General features: G+C 32.9%; 1 protein-coding gene across 1 annotated transcript in view; it reads left to right on the top strand.

Annotated features, from left to right (window-relative positions):
- Positions 1-3,402: 3,402 nt before the first annotated feature.
- LOC129225062 (tetratricopeptide repeat protein 7B-like) overlaps positions 3,403-22,941 on the top strand; it is a 75,519-nt gene continuing 55,980 nt past the window's right edge. The window contains exons 1-3 of the mRNA XM_054859608.1: positions 3,403-3,655; positions 10,470-10,621; positions 19,163-19,331. Coding sequence (XP_054715583.1) covers positions 3,403-3,655; positions 10,470-10,621; positions 19,163-19,331 — 574 coding nt within the window. The remainder of the gene's footprint in view (positions 3,656-10,469; positions 10,622-19,162; positions 19,332-22,941) is intronic.

Here is a 22,941-nt window from a genome sequence, read left to right as displayed (position 1 = left end):
GTTTAGTTACGTTTGTATGAGAAAAAAAAATCCCACCCTTTGAGAGAGGAAGAGATATCTCTTGAAAAATGTTTGTTTACTTGTACAAGTAGTGACGCAAATTGTTGTTAAATCAAAGTGTACAAGGCAGCTCTATCAGATTACCAAATAATAGTTACAGAGCTACACATTGGTAGCTGTTGCACCAGTTTTTTTTTTTTTTTTTTTGTCGAATTGAACTTTCGGGCATTTATGGATTTTAATGCCATTATTAATCAAATGACCTTCTCTAAAAATTGGGGACACTAAATCTAGAAACTTAAATTTAATTTTTACTTTCATAAAATGAATTTTTCTACTCTAAAAACAATCATTTTTCGACAGATCATTAGTTTTGAACTGTGAAAAGTAGAGGGGCAGTGTCCCTTTACTTTCAGAAGTGAGGGATCAGTTGACCCTCTCCATTAATCTTATATTGTCGGTTCCAAGAAATATTATTCGATTAAGCGGAAATTTTTTTTACCTTTATAAAATGACAACATTTGTCTTGAAACGTAATATTAAAATCAAAGCAATAGCTATATAAATGAATTAATGTTATTGGCGAAAAGATTTTGAAATAAGCTAAGTTAAAAATAGAATAGTTTAATAGTTAGTATATTAGAATTACGTATGAAAATGGGCCATTCCACCGTCACGTGCGGGACAAAAATACGCTTAAATTTCATTAACATTTCGTCATATCCCTTAATATTTTAATGAAACAGGGGTAAGCAATTTTTTAAATCTTTACATTTGATGCAAAGATACTCCTGATGCAATTATATTTTTATTAAACAGTTTTGTTATTTAAAATAAAAGTTATTTACATGCGTCACATGCGGGGCATCCAAAGTCAGCCTCTGGTAACCTGCTTATGAATGAGCTCATATTTTTGCTCTATTAATACATCAATAATGAAACAAATTGTAGATTTTGAAAGTTATGGCTCCAACGTAAAGTAAACATATCTCATTAGTTTAGAAATAAATTACTTAAACCTTTGAAAAAAATACGTAAATGCCCCTTCCATTGAAAATGGTCATTTTGTCCCGCACGTGTCGGTTCCTATGTTTCATAAAAAAGGAATAATTTTTGAAGAAAGTTTTTGCTTAAGAAGTCACACATGCGTTTGTGATTTCTTAAGCAACAAAAGTTTGTTCATCATCCTTTTAAATTATTATTTTTTATGAAATATATGAGGCGTCACGTGCGGGACAAAATTACTTTTTTCTGTGGAATGTGCCAAAGTATAATAAGTTGTAATAACTTACAACTTGAGTTATGAAATCTTGGTTTTGGCACCTTTTTTCAGTACATTATTTTTTGAAAAATTCCATAACAGTGGGTTGCTTGCTCAAAATCTTTTTGGGAATATATTTCCAACTCTGCCCTCCCCCCTTGTCTGCTGTGTTTTGCGTTTAATATTTGTCAATTTAATATCGTCTAAAATATGTATATTTAATTCAATAATAGACTATGCTTTTTTTTTGTAATGGCAAAGATAAAGGAAACTATAGAATAATAGAAATGTTTTGATGGAATATGAATGTTGTTTTTCCCGCCCGTTGTCGGCAAAAAATATTACTTTATATTTTTACGCCAATAATCGTTCTTTCTTAATTTATTTTAAAAAAACTTCAGCAAAAATATTTGCGAATGATGATTAAAAATTAATAGATTATCCGGGTAGATTAATAGATAAATAAATTATTCGATGAAGCGGGGATCGTTAACATTGCGTCTATGGGGAAATATTCGGTTCCGGGAGGTTTTATTCGTATAAGCGGGATGTTCTTTTATCCGTTACCTGATTAAGAGGGGCTGACAGTATCATGTTTATCTCTACAACTTTCCATAGATTAAAAATGCTAACAATGAGAAAAAATAATAATGGGATAATAATATTTTAAAAAGAAAAACGTCTTGAAATCGTTTGCTTTGAAATATTCAGGAGTGCCCAAGGACAAGGGTGCATCCCCATAAATACCACAAAGAACCTCGTCTCCCCAATCATGAGCCCCCCCCTCCTCAAAAAAAAGGGAAAAATACCCCTTGAAATAACCCTTCCTAAAAATTATAATGGCACACACAGTCTGTGCCATGACCCCTCTAGGTGAGCACCCCTGAGATATTGTACTAAAAAGTTATTTTAAATATAGAAAAAAAATAGTTTGAGGATATAGCAACCACTACAATGCTATAAAAAATCTATACAAATCCAAGTAGCTATGCATCGGTCAGAGACCAGCTCAAAATGGATGGGGACTACGGACCTGTTATTTGGACTACCAGCAGGTTAATTGCTGCCTCCTCCCTCCAGATTTTAGAAGCAATGTATTTGTGTATTTTGTTATTTTCACCCTTTAAAATGTACTGAATGTATATTTTCCCCAGCCCGCTTGAAAAATTCCGAAATAAATGAGCCAAAGGAAAAATATGCACTTTTAAAATCAGGCACTAAGTCACTACAGCCGAACTGATCAATAAGTTTAGAAAATTGATGCAACGGTCAGTGTTAATTAATTTTCTGAAATTTCTTATTTCGTATTCTGCCAGAAGTAAAGTACAAAAATGTTGCACTTACTACTACTGACAAATTTAAATATTTGGGCACATTCAGGGCAGACTGGGTCCTGCAAGAGGGCGCAGAAAAAAAAAAAAGAAGGAAAAAAACCAATGGTGCACAGGTTTACAAGTTTAAAGAAAAGGAAAAAAACGAAGTGAAGTCGCACAGGTTTGTGAGCGCCAAAAAAAAAAAGGGAAATTGCACCAAAAGATAAAAAAAAAGGATAAATTAAAAAAAAAGAAAATTTTAAAAAGCTGTAGACTTGAGGGCTCATCTGGCCGATGGGCCAGTCTGCCCCTGATTTCATTTGACAATAAATTAAACTGGAGGGCCTTCGATAGTTGAGCTTTGTTTCAATCGAATGACAATTTTAAAGCGATTAGCCAGCTCCCTGTGGTGGTGTGCCTGATCAACAATGAACAATATGTATAAGGTCTTTGTATTGCCCTTATTAACTCATTGCTGCAAGCAATCAGGCTCTAGGGCAATTGGAAATTATACAAAATCAGGCTATGATGCATATGACAGGAGGTGTTAAATAAATTCCAATTGATTCCATGCTATTTGTTAACAAAAACAAAAAAAAAAAAAACTTTTAAAAGAATATTTGAAGAAAAGTCTATTTTGCTTTATGAAAAACTAATTCCTCTTGAAGATTCTGTGATCCTTACTGGGTTAACTATCAAGTCCATACTAGAAATCTTCGAGATCTACAATGTTGAGTTTAATCTCAATCATAATGCACAAACGTAAAATATTCAAGTAGGATACTGCTCCGGATGTCCTTAGATGCTTTGCCTCGGAGCTAATCTATAATGAATATCCGAGAAAAAATTTGCTACAAGTGCATACGGACGGATGGGTCCTGTTCTGTAAGCTATGTACCTGCAGGTTCCGGTGTCCTTTCAAAACTCTTCTCTTTTTCTGCTTCTGGGGATAAAAACAGAACGACCTTTGATGAAGGGGTAGAGGCCATCCGTATTGCATTGGAGCAACTCCTGGACTGCCTAAACGAATTTGAAAAAGTTGTTATACTCTCGAACTTGCAGGCAGCCATGCAGTCCATTGGTTCTGCCGGGGCTCCTTATGTTGAGGTCGGGGGTTGATGCGCCATATCAGTTGAGAAGACAAACACATCAAGTTACAATGGATTCCTGGTCACTGCGGCATTTACGGAAACAATCAGGCAGAACTTCTTGCACGTAAAAATGCACTTCTACAGCAAATAAATGTTGCTAGGTTCTCTTGAGGTTCACTCAAAAACGCTCTTCTGGAAACAAGTTGAAATTTGAAGCCCAAAAGCAGGACCAGGTTAAATCTAAGACCTGGAGTAGCAAACATCTTTCTATCATACCTAATTGCCCTTGACGCAAGGTAGTGGCATTGTTCCAGTTGGTTACAGTTCTAACTTAGTTAACGATCTTAGTGCAGTTCCATATTTTTCGAACATTTGGCTCCCATATCTTTAATACTGTCCTTTCCCCATTCCCCCCCCCCTTTTTTTTCCCATTCATTTTTATCGATCTTCCTTTGTTTATTTTTACCTTTTTGTCTTGATTGACACTCCCCCCCCCCCCCCCCCCCCCCCCCAATTTTCTTCTATTTATCTTTATTTTTCCTTTTTTCGAATATTTTTTGTTTCTGTTTATTTTATTTCATGGTTTTCCATTCAGCTTTTCCTTTCTTGCGGTTCACGGTTACTGACAATTTCTTTTCTTTTTGTTTAAGCTTCGGCTTAATCTTTGTCCAATTGAATTCTTTCTTTCTGGGTTCGTACCTAAGAGAAAGCTCTTGGCCTTTGCTTGCATTCCTATTGGTTCCTGATCGGTTTATAATTTTGTCATTGGTGTTTGGCTAATCCGCTGTTTTTATCTTTTAAGCTGCATGCTTATCTGCTCTTGGCTTTTGTCGGATGTCTTTTCATCCATAAGCTCATTATTTTTTGCATTCAAAAAGGCGTTCCCTGTAACGCCGAAACACGTGTCTGCTGTAATTTACAAATTTGTGCTTCTTCTAACGTTGTTTTGTCTTACTTTACTGTTCAGCACAAAGGTATTTATTTATCTTATCTCCATAGAATTGGCAATTGTGACTCCCCTCTTTTTTCATCCTGCGATCTGGAGAACCCTTTAACAGAGCTCATCTGTGACAATGCGGGGCACTTTGCGACTCTACCGACTCCGAGAGAACCCTGTATTGGAGAGCCAGAGCCTGCTTAAGGCAATGACTTCGGTCAATTTCTGTTAATTTTTTCGCACTTCTACATGTTTTTGTTTTATAAGTGTAACCTGCCTTGCCGTTAGAAAAAAAAATATATATATATCTTATTTAAAATAAATTTGGTAGGGGGCTGCTGCCCTCCCTTTCATCCCTTGAATATGCTCATAACAGCCAATGAAATGCTAAATATAAATTGTTGAAGAGATAGTGGTGAAAATAATTTTGAATCCCTATTGCTATTTTAATAATTATTCCACTTTTTTTTTTTCTCCTGCTCTTGCTAAATTTTATTTTGTGCTTAAATTCAGGTAATAATTGAAATAAAAAAAAACAAATTGGAAAAAATTATCATCAAAAATTAACCATTTTGGCATGAGGGTCAAATTTCAGATTATATATATATTTTTTAATGGTTACTAAAAAGTCATGCAAATACAACTAGTATGTTGTGGCCATCACGAAACTTTCTTCTATATTTTTCTTTTTTTTTCTGATCCCTCCCCATGCTTGACGAGGAAGCAATATTCCCAACAAAAACGAAATTACACATGCAAAAACTTGACCACCATCCCAATGTCTGAATTATTGCAAAAGCAAAGCAAAGAGCGAAAATTGAAAGTTATTTTAAAAGCCTTGCTTGAATTAATTACAAATATTTTATTTGTTATCAAACATAAGATGGCAACAGTTAAAAATTTTAAATCATTGAGATAATATTTCCGATCATTTCCATACAATTAAAATCACGAGAAATACGCAGACGACAATCTATTACGATTTATCTTTCTTATTGTTGCATTAATAAAACTATTTTTATTCGCTAAATATAATGATAATAAAAATAAATCAGCACCTCTTGGCGCGATTGGCGCCAAAATTGAACCAAAGCCTGTTTACATATGGATTCACATATATTCCAAATTTCAACCAGAACGTAGCATTACTTCTTGAGATAGGGCACTCACAATGGAAAAAAAGAACGGGTGATTGCGCTACCCCCTTTTTAGCTGTTGACACCAAAATAAAATCAGCTCTTATCCCTACTAAGGGCTACTTGCCGATAAATTTTTCTTTCATTCCGTTCATTATTTCTTGAGATACAGCAGTCACAATTGACGACGAAAAACGTTCTATAGCTCAACCCCCGTTTGAGTTATTGACACCAAAATTGAATCAGCACCTGTTCCTGTTACTGGCAACATATGGACCAAATTTTGTTTGATTCCGCCAGTTACTTCCTGAGGAATAGCAATCACGTGTAACTCAAAAAACGTCCCATTGCTCCACCCCCCTTGGAGGAATTCGCGCCAAAAACCAGTGGGCACAAGTTCACATAGGGGCACATATGTGTACCAAATTTCGTTCGATTTCATGGGGTAGTTTTTGCTGTAGAGCGGCCACAAAAAACTGGTCACACACAGACGTGACACGCACACATACACACCCACAGACAGACAGACATTTTCCAAAAATAGTCGAAATGGACTCGGCACACCTCAAAACGTTCGAATCCGTCAAAATTCGAAATTCGAAAATTTGCACGAATCCAATACTTTCTTCTATATATTAGATATAGAAGAAAGTAAAAATGACAACCAGCAACAGGCTCTGGACCCAACTAGGCTGGTCCTAGTCAATTTATCAGTTCTCAATGAAGATCAAGAGTCCTCTTAAAGCTTCTCCCCAGTTCAGGTGTCCCACAACCATTGGCGTCCATATGCAAAATTTTAAGGGGGAGGGGGAGCTCAGATATTTTCCCCATGGTTTAGCAGAATTTTTTTCCCCAGATTAGAGTTATTAAAATTTGATATTTTTAATAACTTATTCACTATAGACTGGAGAAGAAATGTTTTTGCATTTTTGCAAAGAAGCTTCTTCTTATGAACCCTTTCCATACTTGCCAACTCTACTGTTTTTAACGGGAGACTCCCGTTTTTTGCTTCCATCTCCCAATTTCCCGTTTTTTAAGATTTTCTCCCGTTTTTGCAGTTTTTTCAGTCAATCATCAAAAAGTTTAATTTTCTTATCAATAGATGGCGCCCTTTTCTAATATACCAGTGTCAGGGAATAAGAATTTTTCCAATTAATAGCTCATTTGGTAAAAATTAATTTTTTGGAAGCTTTCAACATTGCATGTTCAACGAAGCACGTACCTTGTCCAAAATTGCAGCAGATTTCAATCCTTTTGCATCTTGAAAATATTTCAATTATTTTGAAAGTTTGAAGTACTTTTAACATGTGCTACCCTATACCTACTTATTTTATATTTTATTTTCATCATATATTGATTTTTTTTTTCGGAATTTAGTAATGAAATTTTTGTAGCAACTTTTTTTGGTAGAGACTGGGCAATGTACAAAACTTGAAGTAAATTCATTCCTTATTATTTGGTTTTTCCTTTGCAGTATGTCTGTCTTGCAACTTGCTTACATCTGCAAAAAGAAAACCCCAATCACTTTAAATTTTATATTCATGTTACTTAAAAGCATAATTTAATAATTCTGTTATGAAGATATGTCGCTGGTGAATCACCTATATACTTCTAGTGGAATCTCCTGTTTTTGTTTATTCCAAAGTTGGCAAATATGCCTTTCCAATAAATTACAAATACAAATACAAAAGTGACGACCAGCAACAGGCTCTGGGCCCAGCTAGACTGGTCCTAGTCAATTTACAATCCCCAGTGAAGATCAATGGCCCTCTTAAAACTGTCTACTCCCTTGCTCATTACCACCTCTTCCGGTAAGCTGTTCCAAGGTTCCACTACCCTGCTAAAATAATAATTTTTCCTAATATCCATGTTAGCCTGAGATTTAAATAGCTTAAAACAATGACCCCTTGTCCTGTTTTCAGTGCTAAACTTCAGCCCCGTAACATCTTTCATTTTAATAAATTTAAACAACTGAATCATGTCCCCTCGGTCTCTTCTTTGCTCAAGACTGTACATTTTTAGCCTTCTAAGCCTGGAATCATAATCTAAGTGGGAAAATCCACTTATTAGCCTTGTAGCCCGCCTTTGAACCCTTTCCAATACATTAATGATGGGAATTGATGTATTTCTTGAGATAAAGAGACCAAAACTGAACAGCACATGAAATATACATATTGACAAAGTCCTTAAGGGCAGAGGCGGAGATTGGGACTGAAAGGGATGGGGGGAGGAGGGGCAAAAAAAAAAAACGACAACTAAAAACTATAGGATTTTTAGCGGCAACAAAACAATGAAAGAAAAAAATAGTACAAAATTTTGCTAAGGCTGGTTTTGAGAGCATATGAGTGGGAATTGATGCAAATCTAACTGCTTAACTCATGTTTTCCTTAAGATTTTGACGAATTATGTACACAATAACTTTCCCCGAAGAAACAGTTAGACATGAATTAGACTTACATTATTTACTCCAAAGTATTTTGAAATGTCACAAACACTAAGTAATAATTTCATTAACCAAGTCCGGCTTGTTAAGTGAAACGATTAATTTACTAATATCTAAACAATGAATACATAAACTAAAAATTACCGCTTGCGCTAAATAATGTTTCGTAAACAGAGTAAAACAAATAATTATGATTTGAAAATTTTACCACTTCTGTTTTTGTTATAATTTCAAATTTTGGTTCCTAAATTGGAAAATAAAATAAATAAATGAATCATAAAAAGTAGAGGGGCGGCAGCCCCCCCCCCCTTTCCAATGACCGCCACTGCTTAAGGGCTACTGATTTTTACACTTGTGTCCCTCTCTCCTTCAAAATTAAAGTCAATCTTTAAAAATGGTTACAAGTGATAGGATTTATTTCAGCTAAATTTTTTAAATCAATAATTAATCTTCGATGAGGTTAAATGTTTCCGTGAATAGTAAATTTTTTAACATTAGCTTCATGCATTTGTATTTGAAAATTGCATATATAAGTTCATTTTAATCTCTTTATTTTACTAATAGGTGCAAAAATCTTGGTTTGGTCTTTAAAAACTGAGAAAAGATCTTTAAAAGTTGTTGCTTGAATTTCTCTATTTTAGGCGTTTTATAAAACCCAAAGAAAAAAAACATTCCGTTAAAAACTATTTTTTTTTCATTAAAAATGTTTGCTCACACAAAAAAGAGTCTTGCTTTGATTTTTGCTCTTATTTTTTTTTTTTTTATTCATGAAGAATATTATTAAGAATGTCACTTCATGATACCATATACTAATGAGGGGGAAAATCGAGAAAAATACTTTCCAACATGAACAGAGCATTTAAAATGTTGTTGTGTTCAATTAATTTCTGTGTTTAGAACTCTTGTGAGTAAATCATTTATCTTTTGCATAATGCTAACTTTATTTAAAACAGCTAACCATGCATTGCAACCCTGCATCTATTTAAAAGTTTGGCATTTGGCCTTGTTATCATTCTTGGCACACTTACAGCTTGGCATTGAATGTAGACTCAAATGATTACACACACAAACCAACATCTTTATCACATACCTAATGCTCCTTAAAGATCATTTGGAAATCATGTCTCTTCAAAGAAGGTCTCAAAAACTTTTTCCTGGTATGTAGTAAGTTGAAAGGCTACCTATATAATAATTCATAATGATTAAAATATTTTTATTGTTTTTTGAAGTTGCATAAAAATTGTGTTTAATATTGTACTTCTTCAGCTTAACTTGTCCGTTTGAAATTAGCTTCCCTTATTTGAAAGACAATATGTTAAAATTTTATATTATAAATTTTCAAATAGTTGGGAAAAGATTTTTTACTGTGTTTCAAAAACCAATTTTTAAGCAAAAACTACATCAAAATTCTAATAAACAGTTCCATGTGACATTGTTATATGTAGAGTTCTGTTTATTTTTTATTTTCTTATTGGAAAAAATCAGTTTTAGTACAAGTACGCTCATAAAATTGAAAGTTAAAAGAGGAAGACAATATTTTAAAAAACAGGGTGAAACAATATGTAAGGTGTAGGAATAAAGTTTGTTGACTGACTATTTAGAGTTGAACTTTCCAAAAAAAAAATCTCAAAATTTTCTTACTTCCAAAGTAAAATGTATAAGAATTTTCAAAACCAAAGCCGGACTAAAGTTTTTGAAGGCACTGGGCACGAAATTTATTTGGTGCCCCCCTCCCCTGAGCTTATTTTATATCTGTTCTAACTTTGATGGTACCTTATATTACAAAATGGATGCTTTATAAAAAACAGAAGTGACATAGTATTACGATAACTAAGCATGAAAATATTAGATGTCGTCAAAGTTTGCCCGTTGCAAAAAGCCATTAATATCAACATTATCTATAGTATAAGTTTAAAAAGTGTTGTAAATATAGAACAAACTTGGATTGGTTTTGGGATTTGCGAAAAAGATTAAATTTTTATAAGGATTTTTTTTTCTAGATTTAATATTTTCATCTTGCTATAGTGTGATAGGAAATGAGTCGAAAATCAAAATTTTACCTACAGATTTGGTGCCCCGCAAATGTTGGTGCCCTGGGCTCGTGCCCCATGTGCCCATGCTTAATCTGGCCCTGTTCAAAACAGTAGATTATCAAATAAAGAGTTACAAAATGCATTGAAGTTTTCTCAATGCATTAAAGTTTTCATGCTTTGTGTTTCTAAAATTTATTTACATTTCTCAAATAAAAATTTTGATTTTTTTTTTCTCTTTTCATTTCCATCCTTTAGATGTGCTTGTGAATTTTTTGATCGGAGAATGCAAACTCGAACAATTCTTGGAAGATAATCCTCCAATTGAAAGCAACTTTACAAAAGCTAAATCTGGCTTAGCAGAAGCCAAACGTTATCTCCAGACATGTATCAGTGAACAAGGAGCTAAGGTAATTATACTATACTTCTGCATGAATATTTCCTTTATGTTTTGCAAATCGCTTATAAAACAAATAAGGTCAGGTGGAGCAAAGTGGTTATAAAATAGCCTACTTTTGGATTTTCTTTCAAATATTCTTTTTAAAATATTTCTTTTCTTTTTTTTTTTTTTTTGGTTTTATATATACATAATGTGACCAGATTTTTCAAGCTAAAAATCAGGACACATGATGGGGGGGGGGGGGGGGGTAGAGTAGGTTTTTTTCCCACAGGCTTAATATTTTACGTAACAGAAAAATGCCAAGAAATAACTCAAATGTACCAATAAAGAACTCAAGTTAAAAATAATTTAATAGTATTGATGTAAAGAATATTGCATCACACAACAAATTTATTAATCAGGAGGTAGTTCAGCGTATTAAACATTAAAGAGTAACATTTTACATGGCGTTCTTACGTTTACTGACAGCAAAAAATCGAAGAAGCGTTTAAAATATCTAGATTGTATATTATATTTCTTGCGTAACGGAATTTAAACAAAAAAAGCGGGACTTTTTCTACAAAGCGGGACACTTTGGTTGGACATTCCCGCAGCGGGACAGTAGGACAAAAAGGGGGACTGTCCCGCCAAAAGGGGGACGTCTGGTCACATTATATATACATTACATATGGATGCCTCAGTCGCCAAATCGATTAACTCCACTTTTAAAAAAAATCCTCATTTCTGCTTTAATAGCGCTTAATCAATGCTTAGAATGTGAATTTATATTTCTGATCCTGCGATGGCAGAAAATGTAACACGAGGGCCCATTCACTCCTATGGATAATATTATCTTCTTCATCACTTTTCTCAATTTTTTTGTTTTATGGCGTTAATCAATTTGGCAAGTGAAGCATCCATATGTTGAGAGTAGAATAAAATGATTTTCATACATGATTTGTACAGTTTTCTTTTTCTGAATGGAGCGTTTATGACTATGTTTTGTATACCCGTTTTACCCCACGCAGGTGAAAATGTGTAACCTGTGGGTAACAAATTTTAAATGACAGAGCAACTTTTCGTTACTTTATCCTGTGTTATGTCACTAATTTGGATGTATCGTGCTTTTGCTGTTTTTGTTGTCTGCCAAAAATAAAAAGAAAATAAATCTTGATTTAAATTTGAGACCACCAGGGTTCATCGATATATATATGTGATATTTATTTTAAAAATATCTCATGATATTTTGATATTTTCGACATTTATTTTTTTCAACTACTGTATCTTGAACTTAAAAATTATATTAACATAGCTGCCAAGTGCTCCGTTTTTCCCGGAGTTTCTCCGATTTTTATTGCATACTCCGAAAATCCGATTTTTCCAAAAAAACTCCGTTTTTTTGACTTTGCTTGTACACTTTTCGATTTTTGAGGAAAAAGAAGAAATTTCCCTATCCTCGAAGGCAGGAATTGTGCGCAAACTCAACAAAAGAGAAGACAATTTGATGCTTTGGAAGCTTAGTGTCAGGATAAACACTGAGGGGGAGCGCCGATTGGAGATCGTCGTTTTTTCATCGAGTATTTCAGCTACGTGTAAAACGTAGCCGCCATGTTTGGTCATTCACAAGATGGAAGTTAGCAGACGATACTTAAGCGCCTTCGTTTTCAAAGACAGCAGAATTGGGTGTTTCTTTTAACTGCAAACTAATGAAAATAAGCAAAATGTGCTGCAAAATGTTTTTTTTTTTGGGTTATTTTAAATAATTTTATTGAGAAATATGAAAACAGTTATACAATTTAAATTTCATTTTATCCTTATTGCTTTGGACACGAATGTGCTAAAAATTCGCAATTAAATTGTAGTTTCAAGGGGATTTTTTATTTTTGAATTATTTTCATGCTATAAATTCAAAATTTTATATCTGAATTTTTGACTTAGTCGCCATATTTGGTCATTTGCGAGATTTTAGTACACAAGACTCTTAAGTGGCCAAGTTTTCAAAATCGGAATTAGATGTTTATTGCAATGCAGACTATTGAAAATAATGCAAAAATGGGCTTTTTTTTTTCCCCCCGGAAAATTCTAAATTTTTTTCTTGAAAAATGCAAAATTTTTTCTTCAGAATATTATTTTATCCTCATTGGTTTAGACTAATGTGCTAAAAGCTCGCTATTTCGTCTAAATTTTAGTTTTTTAAGGGTCATTTATTACTTATAATTGCTTTTCATGCTATAAATTCAAAATTTTATATCTGAATTTTTGACTTAGTCGCCATATTTGGTCATTTGCGAGAGTTTAGTACACAAGACTCTTAAGTGGCCAAGTTTTCATAATTGGAATTAGTTGTTTATTGGAATGCAAACTATTGAAAATAATGCAAAATAGGCTTTTTTTTCGGAAAATTCTAAATTTTTTTCTTGAAAAATGCAAAATTTTTTCTTTAGAATATTATTCTATCCTCATTGGTTTAGACTCTAAGGTGATAAAAACTCGCTATTTCGTCTAAATTTTAGTTTTTTTAAGGCTCATTAATTATTTATAATTACTTTTAATGCAACAAACTCAAAAATCTATTGTCTTGACTTTTTCCCGTTGTTGCCATGTTTTGTCATTTGCAACATGAAGTAGACAAGACTATTAATAGCCTAAGTTCCCGAAAACAGAATTAGTTGTTTGTCTCAATACAAACTATTAAAAATAACAGAAGGCAAAAAGTTATGTTTTTTTTTTAAATAATATTCTTGAAGGGGAAATTTTATCTATTTGATCCTTATTGCCTTGTAGGCTTTGCTATAAACTGAAACTATTTCATCTAAATTGAAGGTTCCTGCTGACTTCTCATTCATTTATTTATTTATTTTTTTTTATTTAAATAAATCAGAAACCTATTTTAACTTAAATTTTCCATGTGCAAAAAAAGTATTGAATATCTCTCTTTAAATCCTATTCATCTATTTTTTTTTTATTTTTATTAGGGAAGTTGTAAAAACTGCCTCCCCCACTCCAGTTTGTATTTCAAAACTTAATGACATTGGTGGCCACTAAGTTTTTGGAGTCGAGTGCCACTGGCCACTTTCAAAATTTCAGAGTCTTGACCTTTACTATGAAGTTGCTTTACTTCCAAGTATAAGAAATAATTTTTTTTTAAATCTTCAATATGTTCTTACGCATGTAGGATATGTATAAAAGCATATTTTTAAAAAGGATTGCAGTTTTATTAAATCAAACAGTAATCATGTTTTTTTTAAACTTTTCAATCTGTATCTATGTAATGTTGCTTTTTTAATGTAAAATAATTTTGTTTTAAACTTGGTTGTAGTTTTGTTGAAAATCTAACATGAAAATTTAGAAAAGCATTTTATAAGTGCTTAGAATTTATGGAAACTTATGGTACAGAAGGAAGGTTTAGCGCAGGCCACGATTTCATGCTCCTATTTTAGCCCTCAGTGCTCCTATTTTTTCCCTTAAGTGCTCCTATTTTTTGTATCTTGAGGTTGGCAGCTATGTATTAATCATACTAATACTGTTCATTTATTATACAGTCATACCCCGCTATAACGAACCCTCAACGGACCGACTTGAGAGATCGCTATAACCGGGGGTTCGCTACATCCGATTTTCCAAAAAATAGTCAAAATTCGGTAATATTTTACAATAATAATCATCATAATTGCACAATGACTTAATTAGTAGTTAGGGTAATAAAATTAAGTTTTAGAAATAACTAGTAACTATATTTTACTCAATAATAAGCAAATTAAAATTTTACTTTTTTTTATTTATCAGTAGCATGGAAGAAAGACGTTATTTTCAGTTGAAAATTTTTGGATTTTATATACATATCAATTTTTTTCTCAACTACTGCAAAAGAATCCACAATATGTTTGTCAATGTTTTCAGTCGCAAAAAAATTGTTCAAAATATTTACAGCTGCTTTTGCAGCAGAAATGGACCCAAGATTTTTTGTTTGATTTATAAACTAGAGAGAGTTTCTTCACGTTCTTAAAGCACCTGGGTTTATTCGATTTTCCAATAACCATCAACTTTCGTTTTTCAGAGCCAGTCATGTTAGCACAAATAAGTGGTTATCCGTGTGTTGGAGTGTTTTCCGCCGACACATTTTTCACCTTTTAACTTCAATGTTTGATTTGGAGTCAGCTTATAAAATAAGCCCGCTTCGTCGGCGTTAAAAATATCCTTTTCGTCGTAATCTCGAATGATGTCCGACCACACATTTTGCATCCAATCCTTCACATCAGAAGAGCACACACTTGCAGCTTGACCCACAACTTTTCCACTCGTTATGTTGTGCCGTTTCTTGAATCTATCCAACCACCCGTTAGAACAGACAAACCCTTTTTCATTAAAATGTTCGGCAAATTCATTTGCCTTTGGCTGCAGAATGGCTCCCGTTATCGGTACATTTCTGTTCCTCTGCAGAGTGAACCACTTAAATAACGCTTCGTCTACATTTTCCCTTTCTGCTTTTCGCATTTTTTTACAGCCGTTTATGTTTGTTTCATAGGCAGAAACAATTGCATCACGGTTCTGCCAAATAGTGGCTACAGTAGATTTTGAGAGCGAAAATTTTTTGCAAAGTGAGGATTGGGTTTCGCCACTTTCTAATTTGCGAATTAATTGTACATTTTCTTCAACAGAAAATGCTTTGCTTTTATTTCGCCTGGCCATGATGATTTCTACCTAGTTCACACGATTATCCGCAGTGGAAATTAAACTAAAAATCAGAGCAAACACACGAGTGACCAATAATCTCGTCCTCTGACTAAAACCAGTTGAGAAAATTGAGGGAGCTTGAAAATCGGCTCGCCCCCCCCCCCCCTCCTGAAGAAGCAGCTGCTCTTGCAAGGAACAATAAATGAGGAATGTGGTTTGGACTAGAGATTTCCTAGAAAAAGGGTTGAGAATTGTAGAAGATGGAGTTTGCTGAGAGAACAATTGCTAATGAATTTCATTGGGGCATGTGCAAAGAAGAACTTGAAAAATCAGACATTTTAGGATCGTTATAGCTGATTTTTTCGTGTTTCTGGATCGTTATAAGCATATGGAATTGTATTAATGACATAGGGCTTCAGTTCGGACCAATTAAAAGGTTCGCTACAACCGGGAGATCGCTATATCCCGGGTTCGCTATAGAGGGGTTTGACTGTATAAATAACCAAAAAGTTATGTACTCTATTTTTATGTGTTTATTAATACATCATTAATATAACAAAGTAAAAAAATTATTTTATATTCGGGCAGTTCTCAAAAGGTGGGAGCAACCACAGACCTCAACTTTGAAGCTTCAACACCAAATAACTTTCATTTTAATTAACTCAAAAATTTTTGAGTTAAATTATAATACTGTATAGAGACAAGAATTGACATAAATTATGGAAAAAATGCTCTTTAAATGCCCTTAAAAAAATATTTTCTTTGCTAAAAGGCGCAATTTTGGACATACCAAAACGTTAACTGAGCAAATGTACCATTAAAGAAAAAAATTTTAAAATTATTTCCATACGTTTAAAAAAAAATTTAAAGGTATGAATCTTACACTGAATAATTTTTTGTTAAAATTTTACACAAATAACAAAAGTAAAGACAGATTATTCACTTCGTAGACGATTTTAGAAAATAGTAAGTTTGAAATTTGATGCATGTCCAAAATTTACGATCTTTACAATGCTATTTTTTGAGAACTAAGTATATGATGTTTTCATTTTAAAAGTGTTTATCGAGCCTCAGAATCAATTTTTAATTGTTTAAAAGTGTTTTCATAAGCTTTTATGCAGTATCTTAGAAGAAAAATATTTTTTTTAAACGTACATGTGAGATGTCCAAATGGCGTTACGATCTTGACGCCGATAATTCTGTCCATTTATTCATAATTTTTGATGATCTACTGTCTTCTAACCTCAATAAAAAACGTTATTATAATGTTATCTTCTTTAATCCATTGGTATTTTGCATAATTAATATGTTACGCATTGAACAATACATAAATTAGAAAACATGGTAGTAGAAATGTATGGATGTAGTAGAAACATGGCTGCTTATGATCGAACCGAAAGCCATTTTGCGCTAAAATCGCCAAGCAAACCTCCGTTGGCGACAACACAATATACGATAAGCTAAAGGTTACCAGAGGGGAATTCCAATTTGACAAATGTAGTTTATCGTCAGCTGTACCAGTTTTGGCGACTTTATCACCTGCGCTAGCAATTTTTTTTTTCCCGCTTTTATTATTTTAGAATTCTTTTTCTCTTCTTTCTTTTGGAAACATAATTTAACGATCTCCAAATAGAAATATGAATTTATTTCTTCAATAATTTTTTTAGACATCATTTTAATTCTTATGACATTAGAAAAAATATTCATTATTTAAACTTATGTCACTTTTTATAATTGTATTATTTTTAATTTGAAGCTTTTTTTAACTTTGCATCAATTTCTTCAAAATCATTCCAAAACTTTTATTATATGTAAGGAGCAGCATGTATAGCCATTCAAGTATTTCATTATTATCCTCTTTATTATTAAATTGCAAAATTTAAAAAGTAGTAAATAAAATTTTCATTGGAAAAGTTAAAAAGCAGATTAACAATTGTCAAAAATGGTGAAACTTACGTTATGATGATGTCCAAAATCCGTTACCTACAGACTGCTGCTTTAATTTGCTAATTAACAATTTTTACAAATACCTGCTGTCTTTTCATGTTCATATATTGTGTTCTAGGTATGCATACTATAGAATAAAATCAAAATTGATGTCAAATTCGAAAATTTTTAATATTGCTCAAAGTTAACTTTTTTGTTCCCACCTTTTGAGAACTGCCCATTCATAAAATTATAAGTAATGAAACAATTTTAAGTCATATTAAAAGTACCTAATTAAATATTAAATATTGATTAGAAAAAATAAAATGTCTGCCTGTGCACCGATTAATGTATATTTTTTTTTTTTTTCTGAATCATATAACTGTGTAAAAGTAGCTAATAGAAGGAAAATGAGCAAAACAACTAATGCTAAATTAACTCCATTAAAATTGTTAAAATTGTGAAATGAAACAATAGGTATAAAAAATGAAAGAAAACTTAATTTTAAGTCGACATATTGAAATAATAATGTAGGAAAATAAAGAGTGATTTAAGGATGCATTTACTACTTTGAAGACTTTATTTTGTGCTGATTGAAAATATCGTATATATATCAAAATATCGGATATTTTCAAACCCTGGAGACAACTGAAGTAAAAGTATTTTTCTTGTGTTTCTCATGGCAAAGTTTTTTTCTTTTTTCTTTTCTTTTCTTTTTTTTTCTTTAAACTAATAAACAAAACTGGTGTTTTTCATTCATTAAAAACATTCTAAATTAGCTGCAATTTAGCAGGGTAGTAGAACCTTGGAACAGCTTACCGGAAGAGGTGGTAACGAGCAAAGGAGTAGACAGTTTTAAGAGGGCCATTGATCTTCACTGGGGATTGTAAATTGACTAGGACCAGTCTAGCTGGGCCCAGAGCCTGTTGCTGGTCCTCACTTTTGTATTTGTATATTTGTATTTGTATTGCAAATTTAAATTCTTATTTCGTCAAAAGACAAGAAAAAAAAATGTATATATACATACATAAATAAATTCATTTCTCTCTTAAAAGTACAATTGTGAAGTTATGTTTTTATGCTTACGTTGTGTTAAAATGTCTTCCTTCTATGGAAACAAATAAAAACATTTTTGCATAGCCAAATCAGTTATTTTTGCATTAAACGAATTCGTACATTTTATGACCTCAGTTGTATCGAGTTTTCGGATTCATTGCTATTTTGTTGTCTCCCGACCAAGGGCGGATCCAGAAAATGTTCAAGGAGGGGGCGATTGCTTTTCACTCTTTACCCTTTGGAACTTCAATTTCTAAAAATTTTCGAAGGAGTGTACTGAACCTCTTGGTAACCTATCCCTAATATTATCTAAGATCGTCTAAAATTGAGATTTTGGTACTTCAATTTCGAAAAATTTCTTGTAGAAAGTACTGGTTTCTATCCCAGAGTAATAAGAGATGTAGTACGATTCCGTTTTTAAGAGTTCAATTCCGGAAAAATTTCGGGAAATAGCTCCCTTTCTTCTAACACCATCGAATATTATGTAAAATTGCGGTTTTGAAACTATGGTATTGAAAATATACATGAAGAAATTTCCTGTCTCTCGGCTCAAGGAGGGGGCGATCGCCCCCATCGCCCCTCCCTTGTATCCGTCCTTGCTCCCGACAAGCACAATATTACAAGGGGTTACTGTATTAATTTTGACAAATTAATTTATAATGAACAAATAACTGTAAAAAAAAAGATACATCCTGACCATTGAATCAAACTAATTTTAATATCATTTCTGTTTAGCTTTTTTGAGGTTCTCTCACAAGTTAATTTTTTCCTATTAAAAAGACTAGGAAGTTTTTCAAGACATAACAAATTTCAGCTAAATTTCTTAAGAAATTAGATTTATTGTTTGAGAAGGATAATTGTATCTAGTGTTGCATTTGTTGTTTTGGGGTTTTTTAATGTTTGGGGCTTTTTGCAGCTAAATGTGATGCGAGATGCTCATCTTTTGCTGGCAAAACTGCTTTACTCCCAAGGCTTTTATGAGGAATCTCTCTCGCATTTGAATAAAGGTGGTCTGGATAGCCTCCATGAAAAGCAACTCAGTAATCGAATTATGAAAGTTGTGGCTGAATCATTTGCAGTTAAAGGTAGGATTTGAAAACAAGCACTTATATTTGATTTTTTTAGCAAAGCTTTAAATTTTAAGTTAAAAGTTTAAAAAAAAAATAGTTGTAGTTGATATTTTGTAGCCTATGAGCAACAGTAAGATATCTTAGTGTTAATTCTGGGATTAGATGTCTTACTGTTGCTCTAAGGCGACGATTTAATTGCTGTAGTTGATAGTTATATTTCAGGAATCAACGAGTTCCAAAATCCTTTGTTAAAACTCGGCAGACGGCTGGTATTGAGACTCATTAATTCGTTTGTAATACAGTAGTTGTAGTTACTGAAAAAAAAATAGTTTTTTTCCAACCGCCGACTCAGATGAACAGAGGAAAAATAGTTAAAAGATTTTGCTTGTCATGAACAGTAATTTTTCAAATGAGCTTCATCAACTGCTTTTATCTGTGCTTCATAAATCCAACGAAATTGGAAGTATAAAAACCCAATTTAGCCACTCTAGCATCGTAAAATAATTTGAAAATACAATACTGGGGGGGATTTTTTCAAATGTAGAGACTGCCTTATGCATATTTTTTACCCTAATTGCCATAAATTGCTCATCTGAACATTTATTGTCATGGACTTCAATACATTAAAATCTCTTTAGATCACATATTCAACAATGCAGGATAGAAGTTTTAAGGTTCACTTTATATAGTTTTTATTAGGTAAAATTTTTGAGGGAAAGAACAGAAAACATAAAAACTCTAAAGTTAGAATCAAGAATCCATGCTCTTTAATTACAAAAGATTAAAAAAGAGTGCTTGTTGAAAAAATGTATTATTTAGGGATGGTAATATGATCGTGTTCAAATAGAGTTACTGGTGGACCTCGGCCGTTATTTCATGACATTTAACGAGGTCAGTGGTTAGTGTGGTGAGTATCCATAGAATGTTTTCATATACCATCTGCTCACCGGTAATCTATTAAAATGCTTCTGGTTATTTACCGTCACCGGTGAGCCCGAGTTAACTGCCCACTTTATTAAAACACAACCAGTAGGATTTGGTGAGAGAATTTGCAAGAACTTTTTTTAAACTCAAAATAACACTAAGTTTCAAGCATAAATGTTATTTTTGCTGTAAGTTTGATAACAGATTCTCCGTGCAATTAAAGTTTTTAGATTTTTTTATCATTGGTATAATAGGTATAGTTGGAACATACAGAGAAGCCTTCCTACATTTTTACATTCAACGGATGCAGATAAGCCTTGCTATCAGTTTAAGTATTGATCATTTGCAAACTTTCTTGCTATGAAAAAAGTACTTTAACTTCAACTCTCTTTTTCCATTTTTTAATTAATAGGCAGGAATAGTGAGTAGAGAAGATGTAGAAATGGTACTTCTAACTAATATAGGTATAACTTTGATATACCCCCCCCCCCAAAAATTACGCGCCAAATCTGGCACTCCCTACGGACTTTTTAGGGTTGCTGTTTCTTATTTTGGTGTTGCCAATTTAGGTTTTTCAGCTTTTAGGTTTTTGCTGTTGCCAAATTTAGTATTTTCTTGTATTTTGTACAATTTTTTGAGTGAATTTATTTTTTTGAAAGTTTTGTGGCAACAATTTTTGGATTTCATATAAGTTTTAGCGCCATTTCATTCATTCGCCATTTCTTTGTGAAGTGATCAAGCAGATTCTGACTTGCTGTATTTTGCCGCAAATCTGGTTGTATTTTCCAATTGTATTTTTTTCTATTAATTATTTTTATGTTTTAGCTTTCAATATGCCTACTGTATATAGTGTTGTTGAAAACCAGGTATTTTGCTCCAACGCCAAAAACAGGTATTTTGCTTGGCGAGGAAAAAAAGTCGCCAAATTTCCGATTTTGGGGGGGGGGGGGGTATACCAAAGTAGTTCCCTAATATAGTTATAAAGCAATTTTCTTATTGTAAAGAAATTTGTATGTACTATATATTTTATTCTACTGTTTAATGTTTCAATTCTTTTGTTTTTTTACTGTGTCATATGTAACCTTCTAATGAAGTGTTAGTGAAACTAATATTATTCACTGGCTTGTTCTTTAATGTTTTCTTTCTGGAATTAATCCATTTTTTTAACGTTGATTCCTTTAAAAGTAAATAATACTTTTGTCATAAAGGTGAGATTTCATTTAAAAATAACTGCAAAACAAATTGAGCTACTTTATTGAAACTTGAATGTGTTGATAGATTGCAATTTTAAAAAATTTTTCAGTTATCATATATTTTTGGATAGTTTTATGGTGGAAAAGATAGTATGGACAAAAGTTTACCTTTTTGCTTCAAAGACATTGTATGTGTCGTGTCAAAGTTGATCCCTTATTTTTAAAAAAAAATCATTGAAGTTCTTGATGGAATTTAAAACTTTATGAAGGCTGAAGTTAAAATTTTAATTGCACATTAAAATTAAACTGTGTGATTACTTGTGTGTTAAATGTTCAATGAAATTAAAAAAAGTCACAAGGCTGGCCTGGCCAATCCAACACCACCTTAATACTAAATGCTGTTCGCTTTCTCGCTTTTAACATGGAGTAAAAATGAACCCAAATCAAGGGAACAAGGATAAGTACAGAGGTTACTGCCATCTATCGAAGGTATTAGAAATCAATAGCAAAGAAAACAGTTGGTTAGTTTCTAAATTTAAATTTTGAAATCAACCAATTTACAATTTCATTTGAATTGTTTGGATCCATCGCCACAGCAGTATGTTTGTCGGATTGCCGCTAGGTAAAGCTCTCCTCTGTACCATAAGTTGACGGGAAAGTTAATGGAAGATTTTTTTTTATGAGGGAAACAGGGCATTACAAGTATTTAGCGAGGGGGCGTTGGACCAATCACAGAAAGATGATGGAAATCCTTATGGCATGAAATATGAGTCAGGTTGTGAGCAGAGCGAGATCAATAAGCACTCGTCTTGATTGCTCAATCAGGGTAAAGCAGTGAGTTTAAATGTTTTGGGTATTGCTCATTTTTATTAAACTTTCTATTACTTGACATTGCTGAAGTCAAGCAGCATTTTTTTTTTATACATACATACATACACATAACACACATAATCCTCATATATATAATAGCCAATGATCGAGTAACCTGCGAGATTCAACAATGAAACTTGCGCCAGGGCATGATAATTTGATAATGTGTTTTGGTAATGTTTGACGTGCAGGGAAGGGCTTTATCGTGACAAGGCTGAACTCGATCCGGTAACTTAACTGATTTACTGGTAAAACTGTCATTTCAGGAGAATGAAGAAACAAAAGAATGGACGCTACCTACTGGAGTTTAGGGTTCATCCACTGGAGTTTGGGTTACAACTTCAATTATCAAAATATCACCAAACAGGCAATTGATTAGTTCAAATGTAGAAGCAATTTTCAACCGTCATACGTTGACGGGCAGCTTTCTAGTATTATTAATAGTGAACCGTTGTTTAATGGAACTAATTTTTCTTTTTGTTAAAACATAATTGTTCAAAGCTTATTTTAAAAGTGCCGGACCGGATTTAGGGGAGGGCAGGCGGGACTACTGTCCCAGGGCCTCCACAACAAAGGGGCCCCCAACAATAAAATTTTTACAAAATATCCTAACTTTCATGGGTCGAAAATATCGGATA

This window comes from Uloborus diversus, chromosome 6 (genome assembly GCF_026930045.1).
Source record: "Uloborus diversus isolate 005 chromosome 6, Udiv.v.3.1, whole genome shotgun sequence".
NCBI lineage: Eukaryota > Metazoa > Arthropoda > Arachnida > Araneae > Uloboridae > Uloborus > Uloborus diversus.
This window is presented reverse-complemented; position numbering and strand designations above follow the sequence as displayed.